Source organism: Bos taurus, chromosome 17, assembly GCF_002263795.3.
Source record: "Bos taurus isolate L1 Dominette 01449 registration number 42190680 breed Hereford chromosome 17, ARS-UCD2.0, whole genome shotgun sequence".
NCBI classification, from domain to species: domain Eukaryota; kingdom Metazoa; phylum Chordata; class Mammalia; order Artiodactyla; family Bovidae; genus Bos; species Bos taurus.
In genome coordinates this window covers 41,814,528-41,838,850 of record NC_037344.1, presented here as the reverse complement: position 1 = coordinate 41,838,850, position 24,323 = coordinate 41,814,528, and the positions used below count along the sequence as shown (strand labels likewise).

The 24,323-nt window shown below is 37.1% G+C and overlaps 1 protein-coding gene and 1 non-coding gene across 5 annotated transcripts in view; one reads left to right on the top strand and one right to left on the bottom strand.

Moving 5' to 3' along the window:
* Positions 1–24,323, top strand: part of GRIA2 (glutamate ionotropic receptor AMPA type subunit 2) — a 186,243-nt gene that overhangs the window by 132,651 nt on the left and 29,269 nt on the right. For all 4 annotated transcript variants that reach the window (XM_005217677.5, NM_001076321.3, NM_001185116.2 and 1 more), the window contains 6 exon segments: positions 3,745–3,912; positions 4,179–4,283; positions 4,974–5,084; positions 6,874–7,080; positions 7,570–7,940; positions 12,322–12,520. In XM_005217677.5, coding sequence (XP_005217734.1) covers positions 3,745–3,912; positions 4,179–4,283; positions 4,974–5,084; positions 6,874–7,080; positions 7,570–7,940; positions 12,322–12,520 — 1,161 coding nt within the window.
* Positions 484–555, bottom strand: TRNAC-GCA (transfer RNA cysteine (anticodon GCA)). The gene has a single exon. It is a non-coding gene; the product is annotated as a tRNA-Cys (tRNA).

Here is a 24,323-nt window from a genome sequence, read left to right as displayed (position 1 = left end):
AGAGAAATGGTATGGACCTAACAGAAGCAAAAGACATTAAGAAGAGGTAGCAGAAATACACAGAAGAACTATACAAAAAAGATTTTCATGACCCAAATACCATGATTGTGTGATCACTCACCTAGACATCCTGGAATGCAAAGTCAAGTGAGTCTGAGAAAGCATCACTATGAACAAAGCTAATGGAGGTGATGGAATTACAGTTGACCTATTTCAAATCTTAAAATATGATGCTGTAAAAGCGCTGCATTCAATATGCCAGCAAATTTGGAAAACTCAGTAGTGGCCACAGGATTCGAAAAGGTCATTTTTCATTCCAATCTCAAAGAAAGGCAATGCTAAGAATGTTCAAGTGAAAGTGAAAGTGTAGTCGTGTACGACTCTTTGCGACCCCATGGATGGTAACCTACCAGGCTCTGGGGTCCATGGGATTTTCCAGGAAAGAATACTGGAGTGGGCTGCCATTTCCTTCTCCAGGGGATCTTCCCAACCCAGGGATCGAACCTGGGTCTCCTGCATTGCAGACAGACGCTTTACCATCTGAGCCACTAGGGAAGCCCAAGAAAGTTCAAACTACTGCACAATTGCACTCAGCTCACACGCTAGGAAAGTAATGCTCAAAATTCTTCGAGCTCAACTTGAACAGTACTTGAACTGTGAACTTCCAGACACTCCAGCTGGATTTAGAGAAAGCTGAAGAACCAGAGATCAAATTGCCAATATCCACTGGATCATCAAAAAAAGCAAGAGAATACCAGAAAACCTCTACATCTGCTTAATTGATTACGCCAAAGCCTTTGACTGTGTGGATCACAACAAACTGTGGAAAATTCTTCAAGAGATGGGAATACCAGACCATCTGACCTGCCTCCTGAGAAATCTGTATGCAGATCAAGAAGCAACAGTTAGAACTGGACATGGAACAATAGACTGCTTCCAAATCGGGAAAGGAGTACGTCAAGTTTATATATTGTCACCCTGTTTATTTAACTTATATGAAGCCTATATCATGCAAAATGCCAGGCTGCATGAAGCACAAGCTGGAATCAAGATTGCCGGGAGAAATATCAATAACCTCAGATACACAGATGACACCACCCTTATGGCAGAAAGTGAAGAACTAAAGAGACTCTTGATGAAAGTGAAAGAGGAGAGTGAAAAGCTGGCTTAAAACTCAGCATTCAAAAAGGAAGATCATGGCATCTGGTCCCATCACTTCATGCCAAATAGATGGAGAAACAATGGAAACAGTGAGAGACTTTATTTTGGGGGGCTCCAAAATCATTGCAGATGGTGATTGCAGCCATTAAATTAAAAGACGGTTTCTCCTTGGAAGAAAAGCTATGACCAGCCTAAACAGCATATTAAAAAGCAGGGACATTACTTTGCTGACAAAGGTCCATCTAGTCAAAGCTATGGTTTTTCCAGTAGTCATGTATGGATGTGAGAGTTGGATTATAAAGAAAGCTGAGTGCCAAAGAATTGATGCTTTTGAACTGTGGTGTTGGAGAAGACTCTTGAGAGTCCCTTGGACTGCAAGGAGATCCAACCAGTCCTTCCTAAAGGAAATCAGTCTTGAATATTCATTGAAAGGACTGATGTTGAAGCTGAAAGTCCAATACTTTGGCCACCTGATGAGAAGAACTGACTCCTTGGAAAAGACCCTGATGCTAGGATAGGTTGAAGGCAGGAGGAGAAGGTGATGACAGAGGATGAGATGGTTGGATGGCATCACCAACTCAATGGACATGAGTTTGAGCAAGCTCTTGGAGATGATGATGGACAGGGAAGCCTGGTGTGCTGCAATCCATAGGGTCACAAAGAGTTGGACACAATTGATCAACTGAACTGAACTGAATGGTATATTGCAATTTTCTGTTAATATATATTTTCACTGCAGTGGGAGGGAATGTGAATCCTGTAAAGATAGAATCTGTATGAAGATTTCTGACGTGCCTTCTTTCCTTCCTCCCTCTCTCTTTTTTCTTCTCTCCTTCCCTTTTTCCTTCCTTCTTCCCTGCTTCCCTTCCTTCTAAGTAAGTCTCTTAAGTGTGCCCAATGTGCCCTGAGCTCTGAGAATTAAGTGGTCACAAATAAGTTTTCTACTTCCTTAGAGTAACTGTTCTAGTGGGGAGAAGAGATCAATTAGACAAAGAATACATGAAGAAGATACTCAGATACTGGCAGTGAATATGAAGGCAATAAACAAGGTCACATGAAAGAAAGTGATCGAGGGTGGACTGGGCATGAAGGGCACTTCTGAGGAAGTCACGTTTGAGCACCTGGATGTAATTTAAAGCCATAGAATGAATGACATCACATAGAGAGAGCAAGGAGGGTTGGTGTGAAAACTTAGAAAATTTGTCTTAATAAATGTTCCTGTGAAAGAAACAGAAAAAGATGATGGAAATTGAAGGGGTATAGGAACCTAATAAGCAGTTATCTATTACCTTTCATCATCATCATCATTATTATGATCATCACCCACCTATCTATTTAATCTACCTACCTATGTATTTCTTTCCTCCTTATTGGTAGTAAGAGATATTGGAGCAGTGGATTTGCTATTAGAGATGATCCAATAGAGAAAAAAGGCTGGTGTGAGGTGTTGACAGTATATCTGCAGAAAAAAAAATGTCCTCAAGAGGATGAGAGAGGTGGGATCAGTGTGATACTGTGGTTTTCCCCCCAGCTTCATTGTACTTGTTACCTAAAGATTAATACTGAATAAAGAAATTTTCTCAGCAGTCAGTAAAGCTTTTATGTTAAAATTTGATTTATCATTACTGACAGCAGCGTCATACCTTGATTCATGGTAGTATATACACAGGGGGCTTCCCTGGTAGCTCAGCTGGTAAAGAATCTTCCTGCAATGCAGGAGACCCTGGTTCAATTCCTGGGTCAGGAAGATCCCTTGGAGAAGGGATGGGCTACCCATTCCAGTATTCTTGGGCTTCCCTGGTGGCTCAGATGGTAAAGAATCTTCCTGCAATGCAGGAGACCCAAGTTTGATCCCTGGGTTGGAATACTTAGCCAGCCCATGATGGTGCTTAGTTATTTTCTGTAGTAGTTATTTCATGTAGTAGTTATTTTCTGTTTGACCCTCAGCTCCTTAAATAAACCTGCTGCTGCACTGTGATCTGAGTATCATAAGCTTGGAACCAATATTATCATAGATTATTAAAGTATGAGGGGACATAGAAATCATGAAGTGTGGTGGGTTCTTCTCATTGATTATCATGATCACCTAGGGAAGTTTAAAAACAAATACCCCAAAGATAGAACACTGCGGACTATTTGAGCATCACTAGGATGGAATTAGAGAGCAAAGATCCTGAAATTAACCAGTATTCTTCCCATATTTCCAGTTGAATCTCTCTTCAGACAGTGGAGAAATATTGTTTTGTTAAGTTCATAATTCCATGTATCACCAAATCAGACCATAAAGTGATACTGCAATGAGAAACTAGTTGGAAAAATGAAAACTCAACACAACCAGAGAACATCAACCTGAAATAGATGAGATGCTAATATAACTGAAATGTTTAGAATCAAGGGGACAATCCATAGTTCAATATTCTATACTACTCCTCTTAGATTCTGAGGGTTCTATAAGTAGAAATTGTGTCTAAATTCTTGGACTCTGATATGGCATGTATGGTGGGCAACTGGAATTCTGTTAGCCAGTGCACAGGAAGTCATTGAATTTTCTCCCATTCTTATGAAATGTTTGATACTTTTCAGTATACTTCTGCTCTGACATATGACGCTGTTCAAGTGATGACCGAAGCTTTTCGAAATTTACGGAAGCAGAGAATTGAAATCTCCAGAAGGGGAAATGCAGGAGACTGTCTGGCAAACCCAGCGGTGCCCTGGGGACAAGGTGTAGAAATAGAAAGGGCCCTCAAACAGGTCAGTCACTCAAAATGATTGCGATGCAACTTAAGGGTGGCCACTATTTTTTTTTTTCCTGCTGAATTAGTCATTCTTATCTTATACCTTCTGTCTTATGTAGAGGGAATATTATTTCCTACCTACACAAAGGTAGGTTGAAGAAAAAAAAGAAAACGAATGAGTGTCATTTTCTTGACTTGCATCCTGGGAGAGTCCTCTGGTCGACCAGTTTGTGTCTGGTTGAAGTGAATTTATAACTGTATCCTTTCCCATTTCCTCCTTAGGTGCAGGTTGAAGGTCTTTCGGGAAATATCAAGTTTGACCAGAATGGAAAAAGAATAAATTATACAATTAACATCATGGAGCTTAAAACGAATGGGCCCCGGAAGGTAAATCATTAGTGAATTGAGGGCTTTCTGTCTGTGTGAGGAGGTGGGTTAGTGGATCCACCACCTCATCTTCCAGAGTCCTGGAGACATGTATTCACATAGATGGACTCCACAACTCCAGAAACATATATTTTAAAATCTTTTTTCTAAATAAAATACATTTCTGGTAAGTAATACTGAAACAATTTTAAAATAACTATGAATAAAACAATTATACAGTTTTTTGTTTTTTTTTTTTTTAGACAGAGGTAGAAAGAGTTTAATGAGAAGAAAAAGAACTATAGCTGAAAGATTATGTATGGTTCTGGAGACCAGACATAGCCGGTGAAATGTGCATGTAACTTTCAAGTCAACATTTTTTTTCTTCTGTTATGGCTAAAATGCCATTGTTTGAATTTTATGTTTCTATATGATCACTCCCATGAAAATTACCTTTGGGGAATATGAAAAGTGAACATGAAGAGACAGTCTGTTTTTTTGCAGTGCCTTTCTTGATTCATATACCTAAAAGATATATGTCTTTTTTCTTCTCTGATTGCCATGGCTAGGATTTCCAAAGCTGTGTGTTTAGGACAAGTCTAGTTAGGATAGGTGTAATTTCAGATTCAGACATGGGTTTGAAAATAACTCAGTGCTTTGGTAATAGAAAGGCCGTGTATCCAAGTGCACTCTTTCTGTGTCTTTTTTCAGATCGGATACTGGAGCGAAGTTGACAAAATGGTTGTTACCCTCACTGAACTCCCTTCTGGAAATGATACCTCTGGGCTTGAGAATAAGACTGTTGTTGTGACTACTATTTTGGTAATTAGCTACATATGCCTGTTTGACATTATTTTTTCTTAAGAAAAACATCTGCCAACTAGTATTTCTGCTTATATTTTAGGACAATAACTGATATGGTGATGCTTTTGAATGTTTCAGTCATTCATTGCATGTTATTCTGTTTAAAGGGATCACCAATGAGCTAAAGCATTCAAAATATTTCCTCTCCACTTCAAGAATGAACTTTAGCTTTATAGATAATTCATAACCTGGTGTTTGGGGCTTCCTAGGTGGCTCAGTAGAAAAGAATCTGCTTGCCAGGAGTTTCAGGAGATGTGGGTTTAATCCCTGGATAGGAAAGATGTCCTGGAGGAGGAAATGGCAACCCACTCCAGTATCCTTACCAGGATATAATCCCATGAACAGAGGAGCTTGGCGGGCTATAGTGCATGGGGTCACAAAGAGTCAGACGTGACTGAGCGATTGAGCATGCATGCAATGTGGTGCTTAAATGTGTGAAAAATGGGGAAAGTCTGGAAGAGCCTTACTGGTATTCCATCAATGTTTCATTTTTCCACTTCCACACTATTCTGGGTCCATTCTGTCCTTACATTTGTTACATGGCTCTATAATGGTATCAGTTCTGTCCTTACATTTGTTATTAATACATGGTTTAATGTCAGCTTCTCTCTCTTCCTATGGAAAGGGGAACTTCTGAAAGACAAGGGTGATCTCCTTTGTTTTTAACCCCAAGTCTCCACATAGTAATTGGCACGTAGCTAGTGCTAAGTAAATGTATGTTAGATGGAGTGACAGCATTGAACTGGATCTTGAACATTGAGGCTCTGGATAGATGATTGGGAGACGCAGGTCATCATGACAAGCTGTTGATATAATAAAATGGAGGAAATGAAATGGGGTTCACTAATAGTGTAGGATTTTGCAACAAAATAGCCTTATTTTGTTTTACTAATCTGTGATGCAGTGAATTGGTGGGATTCATTATGGTAACAATATTGAGAAGAAAATATAGTTAGGCTAGTAAGGGATTTGAATAAGAACATTAGTTGGCACTTTGAAAGTCTTAATAAATGTAAGCTAGGTATTTGAGGATTTTTGTCTTAATCATGCTATTGAGAACTATCTCACTGGGCCCCACATATGCTTAGTGCCACTTTCCAGTGGAGAAATTAGGCTGATGTTACGACATTTTTTCATGCTTCTTCTTTCTGGTGTTTGCAGAGGAATGCTACTCTCTAGCTATCTGTGTAGCATAATTCTAGGATATTATCTCATAAAGGAAATTTGATCTCAAGTCTGAGAGGATAGCATCTGTAATCACCATAGCAACAACTCTTTCAGTCTGCACATCACTGCCCATGGACCTGATTAGAACATGAACCTTATCCTTGAACTAGCAGTGGTACAGGGTTTTGGGTGAATGATGGTTCTTTGGAATCAAGGTAGCCCTAATTTAGAACAAGACAGTGGTGAATCCAGAGTTAACTGAAACAGATGTTGAGCCACATTATTTTTCAGCAAGCCCTAAGAATTACAAACATGATATGGGGATATACTAACTTTTGAGTCTCTTGTTTACTTGGTATGGCCAGGTACAAGCCATATTAATGAAATATTATGAAAGATATATGAGAATCTTTGTTCAGAAATGTTATTATTAATTTTCTTCATATTTTCCACTATCTGTATTCTACAATGTCTCTAACAAGTAATAATTAAAAATAATTAAACCAGAAGATTTGAATCAATGAGAGCAGATAATTAATACAGCTGTTTTGATCACTTAAAGTGCTTTCTTTCTGTATAGGAATCCCCCTATGTTATGATGAAGAAAAATCATGAGATGCTTGAAGGCAATGAGCGATATGAGGGCTATTGTGTTGACTTGGCTGCAGAAATCGCCAAGCACTGTGGGTTCAAATACAAGTTGACCATTGTTGGGGATGGCAAGTATGGGGCCAGGGATGCAGACACGAAAATTTGGAATGGGATGGTTGGAGAACTTGTATATGGGGTAAGTACCACTCTTCTTACAGATAAAATCATTCCATTTGAACTCTTGTTGAGGGAATGCTGAACTTCCATGCAAAGTACCAACATCTGAGGTTGTTGGTTTCCCACATTACTCTAGGAATACTGTCTTGTTTCCTTGTAAACATTTGAAGATGAAGGATGAAGTCAGAAGCAGACATGCAAATGGAGACAGGCTTCATCTGTCTTGAAGCCTATGGGCCATATGCATTTTTCAAAGATCGCAAAGGCATGGATACAGATGTAGTTCTCATAATCAAGCCAAATGGGTGTTCTCTGTATTTATTGAAAAGGAGGCATATTTGGGGAACAAACTGCTTTTCTTCTGTTTATTATTTCCTGGGACTCCACCAGGGAAATATTCATTCCCATATCCTGATTTCCTGTCCTACCCATTGATCCAATAGCATAACTATGATTCCTTCCTGACTGGGAGTCCTGGTTCTATTATTGTCCTTTGTTTCCCTTGCAGAAAGCTGATATTGCAATCGCTCCGTTAACCATCACCCTTGTGAGAGAGGAGGTGATCGATTTCTCAAAGCCCTTTATGAGCCTCGGGATCTCTATCATGATCAAGAAGCCTCAGAAGTCCAAACCAGGAGTGTTTTCATTTCTTGATCCTTTAGCCTATGAGATCTGGATGTGCATTGTTTTTGCCTACATTGGGGTCAGTGTAGTTTTATTCCTGGTCAGCAGATTTAGCCCCTACGAGTGGCACACTGAGGAATTTGAAGATGGAAGAGAAACACAAAGTAGTGAATCAACTAATGAATTTGGGATTTTTAATAGTCTCTGGTTTTCCTTGGGTGCCTTTATGCAGCAAGGATGCGATATTTCGCCAAGGTTGGTTACTCGCCTGCTTCAACTTTGTGCATTTTAGGTCTCGAGTGGACATTCATGGTGTTTATGAATTCACTGTAAAGACGTTAGCAGCTGCCGGCTGTCTGTCCAAGCAGTGTAAGACTCTTAAGGACAGACTTTTACCATCGGCGTAAGCCTGTGAAATATTTGAGCAACGTTCTTTGAATGTTGGTCCTGTATTTCCCTGGTGAAATTGTACACACCATGGAGAGGCTATAAAATGCATAAGGTTCCTATGATTACATGCCTTCTTGGAGGGGTACCGTGTTTTTGCTGCATATTCTCATTTTACAGTCATCTGTGTGTTGATCCACAGACCTGTATTTGGGAAAATGGGCAACATTACTTACTAACTAAAAAGCGACAAAACTTCATTTCACACATCCCATCTTTTTGTTGTTGTTGTTGTTATTAGCTCATGGAAATGATATGGGAGAAATATTTACAGAATTTGTTTTTTAAAGGTTAGGTTGCTGAGTTGAAAAGAATGTATGATAAAATATTTTCCAAGTATCTAAAAATAAATAGTTGGGATGATGACTACTTATTCATTACAAATATTTGTGCCATATTAAATAGTAATGCACACAGGATGGAATAAATTCATACACCTCCAATTACATGATATTTTAATTCCTGCCCTGTAATGCCTAAATAGAATAAATATATCACAAAACACACATTGCCTTTGTGCATGTTGCATACATAAGTCAGAATAATAGCCATGTCTGGTTCTTTAGAGGTACTTTTCCTGATGTGATTAGTTTCACATTTAAAGCCTAAATGATTATTGATCTACTGGCGCATTTTAATTTGGGTTCAATTACCCTCCTTTGATTCTATGGGATATCTTAATAACTAGTAGAGGCAGTGGCTGTTTAAATGCTATTTCATTACTGCTAGTTTTTGAGCATTTGGGGGCTGAGAATAATTAATTTCAAAAAACTATATGTGAAACTCAAAAAACATTTTGTATCTTTTACAGTCTTTTTGTTTACTCCCCCAGGGAGGTAAAGGAAATATATCATGTTTGCAGAAAGTATCAATAACTTACTTTTCCAGTAGTATGGAATGTCTTTATGAACTTTGTGGATCTGAAACTCTTAATTCCGTCAAGCTTTCTGTGGCCTCTCTATGGAACTGCACTATATTACAACCAAACCCAGGGTATTTGCACTGCATATAGAGAGAGACATAATTTTCACACATAATGTATGATAATAATTATCATATATCATATATTTATGATTATGATGATCTGTGATAAAACAAGATTCATAGTTCTGTCTCTATATTTAGTTTATCTGATTTACATTAAAGACATAAAGAGAAGTGTCTAATGATGAAAAAGAAAAATACTAACCAGATTGGAATCTCAGAGAACATTCTGGTTCATAAGCAATAAAGAAATGATTCGTCTTTGGAAAGAAGGTTACTGAAGTTTGATGTTACCATAGCCCTGAGATATAAGGCAATTATCCTAGAGTTCCACAAACTTTCCTCTGCCTTGTGAATAAGCAGGAGAAACGTATGAAGTTTCGTTATGACGTAGGACATGCTGACCTAGGTTCTGATTGATGAGCTCCCAGGTTTGTTTGCCTTGCTCCTTATCTATCAGGTCTCTGAAGGTCACTCTTGTGGGTGTCCAGTGCTTGTCGAGGAGCAAAAACACATTTACACATAGGGGCTGGAGTACAAGCCACATTTAACACATTTAACCATGTGTTTTTCCAGGGTCCACCGTGACATACTGACATTCAAATTTTAACAAAGCCTGCTTCCTAAAATATGACCATTTTTATTTGCTTATGGTTTCAGTCATGAATCATGACTCACTACATTTTCACATGTAATAATTTTTATTTCCTGGTAAGATATATCAATTTTAGATAACATGTTTCCTTGTTATCTTTTATTTGCCATGGGATATATATGTATAGACATATACATATATATGTAAGGAGAATTCACTTTATTAAAATTTTTTCAGCATATGAACCTTTCAATTTATGGCTATATGTGCATTTGATAATTGAACATGCTGCCTAATATTGGAAAATGTAAGGATTTTTTTTAAAGGAACCAAGCTATCATATTTTAGAATGCAATGATGATAATTCTAGGAAAGGATAGAGCAGCTTAGTATCTAAAATAATATTAATAGTAATGCATGAAATGCACAGATCACTTTACATATGCTCTTTAAATACTTTTAAAGATATTTATCATCTTTTTCTCAATAAAATATGGTAAAGAACTATTTTATTTATATGAATAGAATACATTGAAATTTTAATCTAGAATGATTACATGAAGTGAATTGGTCATTGCCTGAAATTAGGTTTAGAGTGTAACTGTAGTTTTGTGAAGACTATGACCACAGAATTATGAGAGCAAAAAGTTGCAAAGTTAACTCTTATTCTCTGGCTTACTTCTGTTTTCCCCCCCAATATCCTTAAGTGATTCAAATGATTAAAAGATTTCATTGTTATTTAATACACATGAGAAAAATGATAGAATATGTATATATATTTGCTGCTTTAGTGAAGACACTGAGAGATGAAAGTTTTGTTTTTAATAAGAGAAATCATTTTTATCTGTCACCATAAAACATAACGTTTAATTTGCTCCTCTACTTAAAATTTCTCAGGAACTCATTCAGAAGCTTTAGTTCATCCTTGGAAAACACTTACAAGTAAATAATTAATTGCTCAATAATTTTCTGTTTTGAATGATGCACAAGTTATATACATTTTGGGGGTTATCTTGCATACTTCAAAAAATGAGCATATTTAATTAAATATGACATAAATACTAGATTAGGGAGCAGCATTATGTCTTTAACTTGTGTTTATCTTACAACTGAAACACAATTATTTATAAAAATGATTCTAAAATATATTGCAAATAAACCTACAATGTATACTGTCCAAGGCAATGAGATCCATTTTAAGAGCTTAGACCGAATCTGCCCTCTTAAATATGAGGTAGATGAGAATATGTGAGAATTAACTTTTTCCATTCTATCATATTTGTTTAATTTTTTGCATCTCTTAGATACAGGTAAAGGCTCTTCATCATATTGTTTTTATTTTTCATTGATTGTGCAGTTTCTTTTTCTTTTTTATTTTAGCAGCAGATGCTTTTATTTAAAAAATGTTTACTTGTAGCTTCACTGCTTTTCTTCACTTCTCCAGTAGTTTATTATACAAATGTTACCTGATAATTGATATAGTATCTGTGTTTCGTCAAAAGGTGTATTTCTTATTATTAACTGTGAAGAAATTTAGTTTAGGTCTTAAATTGGCACATTTTCATAATTTAAATTTTTAAAAGTGTTACCTCTTCACTATAGAAGGATTTATTGTTAGACATAATAGAGTTATTATCAAAAGAGAAAAAATATTGTTTTTTTTAAAAATATTACTCAAATACCTTTATATGTGGAACCCCACAAAATCTACCAAATAAAACCCTATATATCTACTTCTGTATCTACATATTTATACTTATCTATTTCTATACCTACATCTATACTTATCTATCTAGGGTTTAAAGTAAATCAAGCTTTTGAAAAGTATTTTATGTAAGAATTTATGGTCATAATATTTCTATTTTTATTATTTTTCAAACTAGAAATTTATATTTTGGCAAACTTTTAAATGTCTGATTTGTTTTCTTTCAGTTTTCTTTTTTCCTTAAGCAGGAGGCACAAAGGAACAGGGATATAACAGTTCATGCCTGAAGCATCAGATTTTTATTTGTTAAGAATTATATTTTGTGTCATACTCTGTAGTATCATTTTTTTCCATTTCTATCCTGTACTATTTCTAAAATCTGTGTTTCTACACATACAAAATCCTAATGAAATTTTGGACCTTTTTTGAGGGTTTTGAAACTTCATTGGAAGGATTAAATGGAGGGTTTCTTTGGTGTTTAAAGCCATATCTATGGTGCATACTTTTATTTTTGATATTTGATTTTGTCAGCATTTTTTCAGAGTTTTGCTGTTAATCTTAGATTCTCTTCTTTGTTTAATTATATCATGAGTGGATAAAATATTATAAGCATTGGATAGATTATTCACACATTTCTTGAAATTGCCTGTTACATGTAGCCATAATAACTGTGAAAGAATTTCAGGAATCTAAAGTTTTGCCTCTGGATAGCTCATCAGATCTAGTGAATCTGTAATCCTTGCCCATAAAGTTTAATAATTTTAAGTTTCATGAACTAGCTGATATATTGAAAAATATGAAATCAAATATTTCCCTATAAATCAATATTTGCATAATACTGCTAACTTGTTTCCTTATGAGGTCCTTCATTTCACTTTACAAATCCATTTCGTACTTGTTATCAGATCCCTGTCTGGGCGCATTGTTGGAGGAGTGTGGTGGTTCTTTACCCTGATCATAATCTCCTCCTACACGGCTAACCTAGCTGCCTTCCTGACTGTAGAGAGGATGGTGTCTCCCATCGAAAGTGCCGAGGATCTTTCTAAGCAAACAGAAATTGCTTATGGAACATTAGACTCTGGCTCCACCAAGGAATTTTTCAGGGTAAGAGATTCTGCTTCATAAGTTCTTGTTTTGGTCTTACAGTTGAACCAACCTAAACTCTGTGCCTCCTTGCCTCTCCCATGGTCTATACAAAGGTGCTATGTGAAAGTTACTTCCATCTCTGTCTCTAATTCTATTTTTGTTCCTCTTTTTTCATTTGTATTTTATATTGGAGTATAGTTGATTTACATGTTGTGATAGTTTCAGGTTTACAGCAAAGTGATTCAGTTATACATATACATGTATCTATTCTTTTTCAAATTCTTTTCCCATTTAGGTAATTAAAGAATACTTGAGTGAAGTTCCCTGTGCTATACAGTAGGTTCTTGTTGTTTATCAAATTTACATATAGTAATATATATCTATTAATCCCCAAATCCTAATTTATCCCTCCTCTCCACCTTACCCTTTGGTAACCATACGTTTGTTTTCTATTTCTGTTCTTAACCTTTTCTCTACCCCTCTACCCTCCCTACCCCTATAATTGGCACTATCTATTTTTATTGATTCCTGACTCTTTTGGAGAAAAACACTATGTTGTAAAGAAATCTAGTTTTTATAAAAATTGATTTTCCTTTTGGGACAAAAATGAAGCAAAATCTAGTTAAAATTAAATTATTATTTTTAAAAGAAAATGGTGTTATAGTTTGCTTTATGTTAAATAAGCTTGACTGTCAATTATCTTACATAATTTACAGTTGAGAACTGTCAAATCAGTTATGTTAATTCTGTGTCAGGAAATCAGTTATGATCATGTGTGGAAATTCTGAGTTTTCTGTTAAACCCTCCAAGAAAAGGCTAACAAAGGCCTTCAACCTCCTAATTTTTAAAATGGGAATAATAATTCCGTATCTATTAAATGTATTTTAGCTTTTAAAAGATCTTTGGTCTTATGTTCTCTGTCTAAAGGAACCAGCCCAATAGGCTGATGGTATAATTTTCTTTCCTTATATTCTTAATGGGATTCCCTGGTGGCTCAGACGGTAAAGCGTCTGCCCACAGTGTGGGAGACCCAGGTTTGATCCCTGAGTTGGGAAGATCCCCTGGAGAAGGAAATGGCAACCCACTCCAGTACTTTTGCCTAGAAAATTCCATGGATGGAGGAGCCTGGTGGGCTACAGTCCATGGGGTCGCAAAGAGTCGGACACAACTGAGCGACTTCACTTCTTTTCTACTCTTATCTCTCTGAAAGAGCTCATTCTATTAAAATGTTGAGATAAAGCAGATAAACCTTGGCATTAAGCCGAATAGATGGCACATGATGATCTCTAATAATCCACAAGTATCTTTGAGTGTATCTGAGATTGAGTGAAGATCAGGGCTTTCAACGTCCAGCTGAAGTAGTACATTGTGGTTTGAGGACCGTCTCATCCTGCATTACCATTGGTATCTTTTCCAAATAACATCAGTTGTGCTCCAGATGTGATGGGAGAGAAGGTGGTTCTGTCAGACTGCTGACAACAGATAGTAATTTGGACGTGAGTGGGGCAGCAGGACTTTGGCACTTCCACTAGGCACTGCAGTGTAAGACAAGCCTATGGTCCTTTTGTAAGCAACCTTGACTTTAATGCTACCTGTGAATGTTGCAATGCAGTTTTGCTGCTAATGACAGTTTACTCCTACTACTGAAAATAGTTGCAATATGTGTATATTGTAGTGCTTAACATAATGTGCTCTCTAGCCTGATCATGACAGTGGAGCTATTAAATAAATTAGAATATTGCCTGGGCTTCCCTGGTGGCTCAGATGGTAAAGCATCTGGCTGCATGCAGGAGACCTGGGTTCGATCCCTGGGTTGGGAAGACCCCCTGGAGAAGGAAATGGCAGCCCACTCCAGTATGATTCTCAATTAGTATATTTTGAAACATTTAAATGTATTCCAATATGGCTTGCTTTTATTTTATTGATATATTTTATTGGTATTCCTCCCTCTCTAAATAAGATCTATGAAGGGACTTGTTATATCATGGTTTACTTACTGCTACTTATGTTGACTAAAATAACCTTGTTTCCAGACACTGTCTGTTGAGAGTCACTCTCATTAGCTTGTTTGGGACCAGCTATTCTCAATAACTGCACATTCAGAATCTCAGAGCTTTTCAGTGTACCTTAACTCAACCATAGAAACATATACCTTAATCAGCACATGGCCAAGATTTCATGCTTAGAATATGTAAATTTCCCAGGACACAGGATGAAAAGGCTAGATAACTCTGGGCAAAGGATAGATCAACTCTTGTGTTTCAGTTCAGTAACCCCACAGATATTGTGGTTCCCACGTGCAGTACACACACACATACACAAACAACCCTGACATATCTGCAGTGTGTCGTTTGCCTATATAGGATTGTGGAACTTACTTTCTCTGGAGTAATAGAGAAGTGATGTTTATTATCTTATTGTTGTTATTGTTCAGTCCCTCCATCACATCTGATTCTTTGCAACACCATGGACTACAGCACACAAGGCTTCCCTGTCCTTCACCATCTCCCAGAGTTTGCTAAAATTCATGTCCACTGAGTTGGTGATGCCATCCAACCATCTCATCCTCTGTTGTACCCTTCTCCTCCTGCCCTCAATCTTTCCCAACATTAGGGTCTTTTCTAATGAGTGAACTCTTCACATCAGGTGGCCAAAGTATTGGATTTTCAGCTTCAGCACAGTCCTTCCAATGAATATTCAGGATTGATTTCCTTAAGGTTTGAATGGTTTGATCTCTTTGCAGTCCAAGGGACTCTCATGAGTCTTCTCTAACACCACAGTTCAAAAGCATCAATTCTTCAGTGCTCAGCTTTCTTTATAGTCCAACTCAGCCTTCTTTATGGCCCAACATCAATATATGACTACTGGAAAAACCATAGCTTTGACTAGACAGACCTTTGTTGGAAAAGTAATGTCTCTGCTTTAATATGGTATCTAGGTTGGTCAAAGCATTTCCTTTAAGAAGCAAGTGTCTTAATTTCATGGCTGCAGTCAACATCTGCAGTGATTTTGGAGTCCGAGAAAATAAAGTTTGTCACTGTTTCCATTGTTTCCCTATCTATTTGCCATGAAATAATGGGACCAGATGCCATTATCCTTGTTTTTTGAATCTTGAGTTTTAAGCTAGCTTTTTTACTTTCCTCTTTCATTTTCATCAAGAGCTTCTTCAGTTCCTCTTCACTTTCTGCCATAAGGGTGGTGTCATCTGCATATCTGAGGTTATTGCTGTTTCTCCCAGCAATCTTGACTCTAGCTGTGCTTCATCCAGTCCAGCATTTCACATGATATACTCTGCACAGAAGTTAAATAAGCAGGCTGACGGTATACAGCCTTGAAGTACTCCTTTCCCAATTTGGAACAAGTCCATTGTTTCATGTCCATTTCTAACTGCTGTTTTTTTGACCTACATACAGGTTTCTCATTAGGCAGGTAATGTGGTCTGGTATTCCCACCTCTTGAAGAATTTTCCACAGTTTGATGTGATCCACACAGTCAAAGGCTTTAGCATAGTCAATGAAGAAGAAGTAGATGTTTTTCTGGAATTCTCTTGCTTTTTCTAGGATCCGGTGGATGTTGGCAATTTGATCTCTGCTTCCTCTGCCTTTTCTCAATGCAGCTTGAATATCTGGAAGTTCTTGGTTCATGTACTGTTGAAGCCTAACTTGGAGAATTTTGAGCATTACTTGTTGCAGAAGTTTGTATATTCTTTGACATTGCCTTTCTTTGTGATTGGAATGAAAACTAACCTTTTCCAGCCCTGTGACCACTGCTGAGTTTTCCAAATTTGGTAGCATATTGACTGCAGCACTTTCACAGCATCATCTTTTTGAATTTGAAATACCTCAACTGGAATTCCATAGCCTCCACTAGCTGTGTTCATAGAGATGCTTCCTAAGACCCACTTGATTTGCACTCCAGGATGTCTGGCTCTAGGTGAGTGATCACACCTTCATGGTTATCTGGGTCATTAAGATATTTTTCATATAGTTCTTCTGTGTATTCTTGCCACCTCTTCTTAATATCTTCTGCTTTTGTTAGGTCCATACCATTTCCGTCCTTTATTTTGCCCATCTTTGTATGAAATGTTTCCTTGGTATCTCTAATTTTCTTGAAAATATCTCTAATCTTTCTCATTCTATTGTTTTCCTCTATTTCTTTGTATTGTTCACTTAAGAAAACATTCTGATCTCTTCTTGCTATTCTTTGAAATTCTGCTTTCAGATGAGTATATCTTTCCTTTTTCCCTTTCCCTTTCACTTCTCTTCTTTTCTCAGCTATTTGTAAGGCCTCCTCAGACAACCATTCTGCCTTTTTGCATTTCTTTTTCTTGGGGATGGTCTTGATCATTGCCTCCTGTACAATGTTACGACCCTCTGTCCATAGTCTTAGACAACCCGATAACTTTTATTAGTATAGCTTCCCAAGGCAGAGTCTTATCTTATGCAATGTCTCTGAATCTCACAGTATTTCTGTATGATAGTCAGAATGATCATTTTTGTTTGCATGTTGCACATTATTAAACTAAATGTGAGGATTTGACCAAATTCTGGCAGGTAATGTGTGTGCTGAAGTCTTTTACTCCTAAAGCATTCTTCCCGTACGCTGTTTTTCCTTGCGGAGAAAAGTCTCTGGATTTACTTCGCTGCCTTCATGCTCTATTTCAATCCCCTCTATGTTTTGTCAAGTTAGAGGATTTAATGGTAGAAATGCAATCAGTGACTCACAGTTCTTCTCCATATACCTGCAAAAGTAGCTATGATGAATCAAGGTGACTAGGTCTCAGTGCATAAAGCATTAGTAGTCAGCTTCTCTTTATCTTGAGAAGGAGGGGTATGTGTACTCAAAAGTACTTAAAGCCACACTATTCTGTTTGTAGCAGTAAAAGAAGGCTAACAGAACAGCACACATCAGCCAAGTGAACAGGAGCTTGCCATGTTAAATATCCTCCATGAAAACAGGGTGTGGTTGTCATTTGAGAAAGTAGTACACAGAATATGTTATTGTTGTTCAGTCACTAAGTCATGTTCAACTCTTTGCAGCCCCATGGACTATAGCACACCAGGCCTCCCTGTCCCTCATTATCTCCCTGAGTTCACCCAAGTTCATGTCCATTGAATCTGTGATGTCATCCAACCATCTCATCCTCTGCTGCCCTCTTTTCCTCTTGCCTTCAATCTTTCCCAGCATCAGGGTGTTTTCTGGTGAGTGGACTATTTGCATTGGGTGACCAAATTATCGGAGCTTTAGCTTCACCGTCACTCCTTCCAATGAATATTCAGGGTTGATTTCCCTTAGGATTGACTGGTTTGATCTTGCTGTCGAAGGGACTCTCAAGAGTCTTCTTCAGTATCACAATTCAAAAGCATCAGTTCTTTTGTGTTCAGCCTTCCTTATGGTCCAACTCTTACATCTATACATGACTACTGGAAAGACCATAGTGATAGTTTATGGTGAACAATGCCTGATTTGTGATCTCCAAAGAAGATTTAGCTTCGGGACCAGGGACCAGGCTTGATCATTCAAGAGCTTTTGTGTAGCAGAGTTTTATTAAAGTGAAAAAGGGACAGAGAAAGTTTCTGATATAGAAATCAGAAGAGGATGGAGAGTACCCCCCTCACTAGTCTTAGAAAAGGGAGTTATATACTTTTTCAATTGGTTATTACAATAAATCAAAATAATGTCTCAAGGTTGTAAAGATCTTACTAGACCCAATCCCACTATTTACATTTTAAGATGACAGGATTAGAACTAACAATAGAAAGATCTTACCAGACCCACTCCCATAATATAAATTTTAAGATAACAGGATTAGTCAGAAGGTTTTCAAGAAGGAGAAACTGTACGCAAGCAGAATACATTATTGTTATGTAATCCTTACTAAGGAATGTAGAAAAGAAAGTTTGTCCTTTCCTCCTCCTTGAGAATTCCAGGCCCCTATATCCTCCTCGACAGCCCCAGACCCCTATCTTCTCCTTGAGGACCCTGGACTTCTTGTCAATTGACTAGGAATTGACTAGGAATTGACTCGTTCAATAGCTTTGACTATACGGACAAAGTATATGTTTCTTAAAGTAAGTATACTTTGTCCGTAGAGTTAAATTAAAAGGTGCTGCTAATTCATGAGTGATCCCTTCTCCAGGAAATCTTTCCAACCCAGAGATCAAACCCTGGTCCCAGGCATTGCAGGTGGATTCTTAGCCACCAGGGAAGCCCATAACTGAATTAGTGTTGGGTAATTGGGTACCATGGTGACCATAGTAAGAATAGTCTTCATTTTGCTTCTGACTCTAAAGATATTTTCAGGCATGGTCTGTCTTTATAGCAGTACCCATCACATCTCATACCTTTTCTCACGGAGTTTGTTGCATTCGGATATGAAGATTGACTGCAGATCCCATTTAAAAAAGAATTCTATTTATAGAGTGTAACTGCAAATGCATTGAATGAGATGAAGGTAATTTATAGACATTACAAGGGCAATATATAGTTGTTTTCCTTGACTTTTTTTTTTCCCTTTAATTGCTAGGTTATACTACAATGTATTAGCAGTAGTCTGGTCAAATTTCTGAGCTTAAGATGAAAGGTGTTACAAAGGAAATTTCCTTGCATGCACACCACACTCCATGCATTCCTAAAATTAACATTCATCACACACCTGGGACATCCTCTCTCTCAACTGCCCTTTTATCTTCAGGGGCATTTGGGGCTCCTGTAAACCGGGTGCAGGACAAACAGAAAGCTAGGAGAGTGAGCATCATGGCGCCCAGACTGCCAGAAGCAAAGATGCAGATGGAATGGGCATGTCCCACACCGAAGACACGCGCTTGCTTTTTGTTCTCTGGCTGCCACTTGTAGTTACTTTCATGCCTGAGACATGAAAACTTGTCTCAGTTTTTGGTATTTAAGATTCTAATAGTTATTTTGTGTTTCCTTATATGACTTAATTCGGCTTTAGTGGTAGCTTTTTCTTTGTAATGCTGTTTATGAAGTGGGGTTTTATTATTTATGTTATTTTAAATTTTCCCTTATCTCAGTATTTATCAAGTCAACTTTTGTTTCTTGTCACAGCAAGAGCTCTGAATTTAGCCACTAGAGGAATTGATTTTAAAAGTTAGGTTTAAAAAAAAAAAAAAAAGTTAGGTTTTTGTCTAAAGTTTAAAGATATATGAGTAGCTAAAAGATGGAAAATAACTTGTTTAAGACCATTTGCCAGTTTTAAAACAAAATTCAGAATTTCAGTCTTCAGTCTCAATATTAACTAAAGATATGTCTTTGAAGGGATGAAAGCATCTTATATCAAATTAAAAGGTGACTATTTCATCTTATTTATAAAAATCTGTTTTGTTGTCATAAGGTGATGACAAATGTTCAATTTAAATCTAAAATATTTTCATATTTTAGTTACATAATTTAATAATTTTGGGTTACATTAATATTGCTTTAATGAAGTCAGTATGTGTGACTTATATTTAGAATTTCAATTTAAGCTGCAAATTTTCTAACTTAAAAATCTATATGTTCTTTCAGTGATAATCAGTGAAACTAACTTGAATGAAATATTTGCTTTTTGCTACTAGAGAAAGTAAATAGAGGGCAATCTTGTAATCAACAAGAGATGTGAGAAAATAGACCCTACATCTTACTTTTCCAGAGTTTTCTGTGCTTAGAACCCATATACATCCTTATACAGAGTGAATGATAAAGTCTGAGTTATTTTGGAGCTGTCAATCCTCCCTAATTATAGCACCACCGTAACACACCTATAATTAAGAAAGAATTAGGCTTTCAATTATAAACCACTATTTTTAGACTTTCACATTTTGATAATTTCTTCTTTCAGTAAAAGAGGACAGATCTTAAATTAGATGAGTGTGTGTAGAGGAGGATTCTGTAAGAACTATGTGCATTATGTTCCTACAGAAACTTAGATGTGGGGGATAGAAAATGGCTTGATAAATAAACCAGTCATAGACCTGTCAATCCATGAAACAAAAGTATTAACTTGCAGAGAGGAAATACTTCAGGCCTATCCTAAGTCCCCACACTGCAATCTGTTTATTTCCTCTGGGAGGATGAAGGACAGTGTGTTTCTGAGTAAGTGGTCTCCTTTAATTATGCTGGTGTTGCAATGAACAGATTTTAAAATATTGTTAAAATAAAGGTATCTCCTTTGTGTTCAATTAAGTTAATTATGCCACTCTCAGAAGATCAATTTTGTCTGGTAATAATCCATAAAAGTATATTGTTGTTACCCAGCATTGTAGACTTTTCACATAGTTTACAAATAGTATAAATGATAGATAAATAGATAATGTTATGCAGGTGTGCCTTACCTGAGTGAAAGCACTGGTTTGAAAGTTTTCTTTACTATATAATAATTACAAATACAAGAGAATTATAATAATTTATCATTTTAAAGGCTGCGGGATGTTTTTAATTCCTTCCCTAGCATAAGACACACTTATGTTTATATATAAAACATTGATTGAAATATATTTATAAATAAAAATATTTTAACCATTATAGCAGCTTCCTATAGAACTACACTAAGTTCTCTTTCATTATAGTTACATTTTTTCCCACTTACTACTTGTGTTTAACAGCAATACAAGCTCGATTCCTTTATTTATATTTTATAGAACAGATTTCACTAATTTGTGGTAGTTCTCCATACTTATTTCATTATTTCTGGTATAGCTAAAGATTTTTCAACCATAGTTTCTTATATATCACCTATTTCTATGTGGGTAGAATATACATCCTTCTAGCTTTGTTTATATAAATATATATATATTTATTTCTAGCTTTGTGTATATGAATATATCCACTTAATCTTTATATTATTTGAAAGAATATTATGAAGATGAAATGGATGTAGTCATATGTATTTTACTAATATCAAAATGAACCCTTTATAAGTCTTTTAGTTATGCTTAACTCTTTAAATAGTTTCAAAATACTCAGGACTAAATAAATGCTGAATATGAATACATTAGCAACAAATAGCACTATATGACTATGTTGTAAGTCACTCATGGCATGGTTAGTCATAATGTTACAGATTTTTCTTCCTTAGTTTTTTTTTTCTTATTGTTGAAGAGCTTGATTAGTCATAAAAAATCTTTACAGCTGACGACTCTGCATGTTCAAGGTTTCTCTAGATAATCTAGGACTGGCTGAAATCATTTCCTCTCTAGCTGGCATTTTGTTTCTCTGACATTTTAAATGTTCTCACCATTCCACAAAATATCTGAGAACAAGATTGAGTTCTTAAAGACTTTAAGGCTACTTTTAGCCTAAGCTGCCTGGGGAAAGCCTGTGTTCTCTTATTCAGCTAAAGGCGGTGGTTTAACTGTGAAGGAAAGGTCAACATTTTATAAGATTGATTCACATTTCCTTTAAGATCTAATGTTCAGTTTAAAGGTCTGCATTTCATTAAGTAGTTTACAAATTCAGAAAGAAATGTATGCAAGACCATATTGAATGGTGCTTTGGGGATGAAAGCACTATGGAAGAAAAAAGAAAAGGATATGTCTACTCACTGAATTACAGTTATCATGCAAAATGATAGCTTCTCAAGACTAACTGTCATTTTGGTCCTTTTCTTCTTTCCATAGCAATTCTCAGCAAATCAGTGTGCTTCTGATCATTTCATTTAGAGACCACCTTTGTGACTCAAAAGGGAGTTGAAAGCTCACATTATCCTTTGGATAGATAATCTGACTCCTACCAAATTATAGGAGGCTTTCTATCATTGTCCATATTAAAGAGAAAATGCTCCTGTCACACTACTATCAAATCATGAGGTTAATTATTCTAGCCAAAAAGGTCCAACCAATAGAGAAAATTTGAGACTAATCTCTTATCTCAAAACTCTTCTGAAATTCCTGCTTAGATGCCTAAGAGAAGATAAATATCAATGTATACCTGTGCGGGTACTTTAGATGACTTGGTTTTTAATTCACTCTTTGTGCTTAAGTAAAAGAATCATCATGCTTGTCTCATTGGATATTCTGAACTAGTTGCCATGGTAACAAACACAGTCCAAGAGTTGTACAGAGAAAAGAAATAGAAATTTTGCAATTATTTAAACATACTGGAAGCAAAATCTGGACTAGATATAAATATTGTTGTTTTGAAAATTCTTTAATTAGACTTTTGATATTTGAAGGAAAACTTGATACTAAAGTAATTTTTACTTCATGCTTCCAACATACAATTTTGCCCTAGATCATAGTGAGTGATGGTCAAACCCAAGGTGCTAGTGAATGTGATTACTTATGTTCACAGAATAATGACATTTTAGAAATAAAATTGGGAAAGTCAAGAAAAGTCAGATATTGTCAGGTTCCCCAAATTGATATTTAAAATTGCATCTAAGGGGACTTCCCTGGTGGTTCAGGGACTAAGACTCTGGGCTCCCAATGCAGGGGGCCTGGGTTCAATCCTTGGTCAAAGAACTAGATCCCACATGTGTCTCTGTGTATGTGTGTTAGTTGCTCAGTCATGTCCTACTCTTTGCAACCACATGGACTATAGACCGCCAGGCTCCTCTGTCCATGGAATTCTCTAGGCAAGTACTGAAGTGAGGTTGACATTCCCTTCTCCAGAGGATCTTACCAACCTAGGGATCAAACCCTGGTCTCCTGCATTGCAGGCAGATTCATTATCATCTGAGTCACCAGGGAAGCCCCAGATCCCACATGCCACAACTAAAGAATCTTTGTGGCACAAATAGTCTACATGCCACAACTGAACATCCTGCATGCTGCCACAAAGATCCCAAGTGCTGCAACCAAATAAATAAATTAAAAAAATTTTTTTTAATATTTCATCTAAGGAAACAAAGATCCAAGGAGGTGATATCAAAAGATAGTTGCCTCAAAAAATCCAGACCCTCCCTTTTTCTCCCAGATACACAGATTCAACAGCAGTACATTGACTCAGTGAGAAAACAGTTAAGAGGCTCCTGCAAAGCAAGTTGAGTGTGAAACCAGCCAGTCAAACCCTGTAGGAAAATTCATGGCCTCACTGGCTGCAGGGACTTCCCTGGCACAGCACGTCAGCATTGGGAAGAAACATGTAGCTCTTGGTTTCTTTCTAGGGAGAGAGAGACTACTTGACTATTTTCATGTTATGACTTTTCGGAGGAACTGGTTTCTTTCTGTCTTGCCTGAATCAAAGCACTAAAAAGAGCATCAGGTTGGGGACCTCTGAGAATAAAGTTGAAGGGTTGGCCTGGCTTCCCTGATGGTTCAGATGATAAAAAACCCACCTGCAATACAGGAGGCCAAGGTTTGATTCCTGAGTTTGGAAGATCCCCTGGAGAAGGGAATGAATGGCAACCCACTCTGGTAATTCTTGCCTGGAGAATTCCATGGACAGAGAATCCTGACAGGCTACAGTCCATGGGATCACAAACAGTCAGACATGACTGAGTGACTTTCACTTTGACCTGGCACACACACATCAGCATAGACCTTCCCCTCCAGTTCAATGTGGTAAAATGGGGAAAACCCCTAATTCGAGCTTCCGTTAGGGAAGCAGCAAACAAGTTGGAGTGTGGGTCCATTTCTTGGACTTTTCAAGGAACTGGTTCTGCCTTGCCTGCTTGGAGCACTGCTGGGACTTGGCACGTGCTAGATGCCTGGGGGCTGCTGAGAACAGGAGGGAGCTGATAGTTTGCTCCTGTTTCAGAGACCTGTGGTCCAGCACACAGAGACCAATGCAGCTTGGTGGCCACTCCCTTGGCTTTGGAAGAAGACTGGTGTGTGCTTGCAATGTTCTGACCTTCCGTGGGGTGCTTTGGAGACTGCATTTC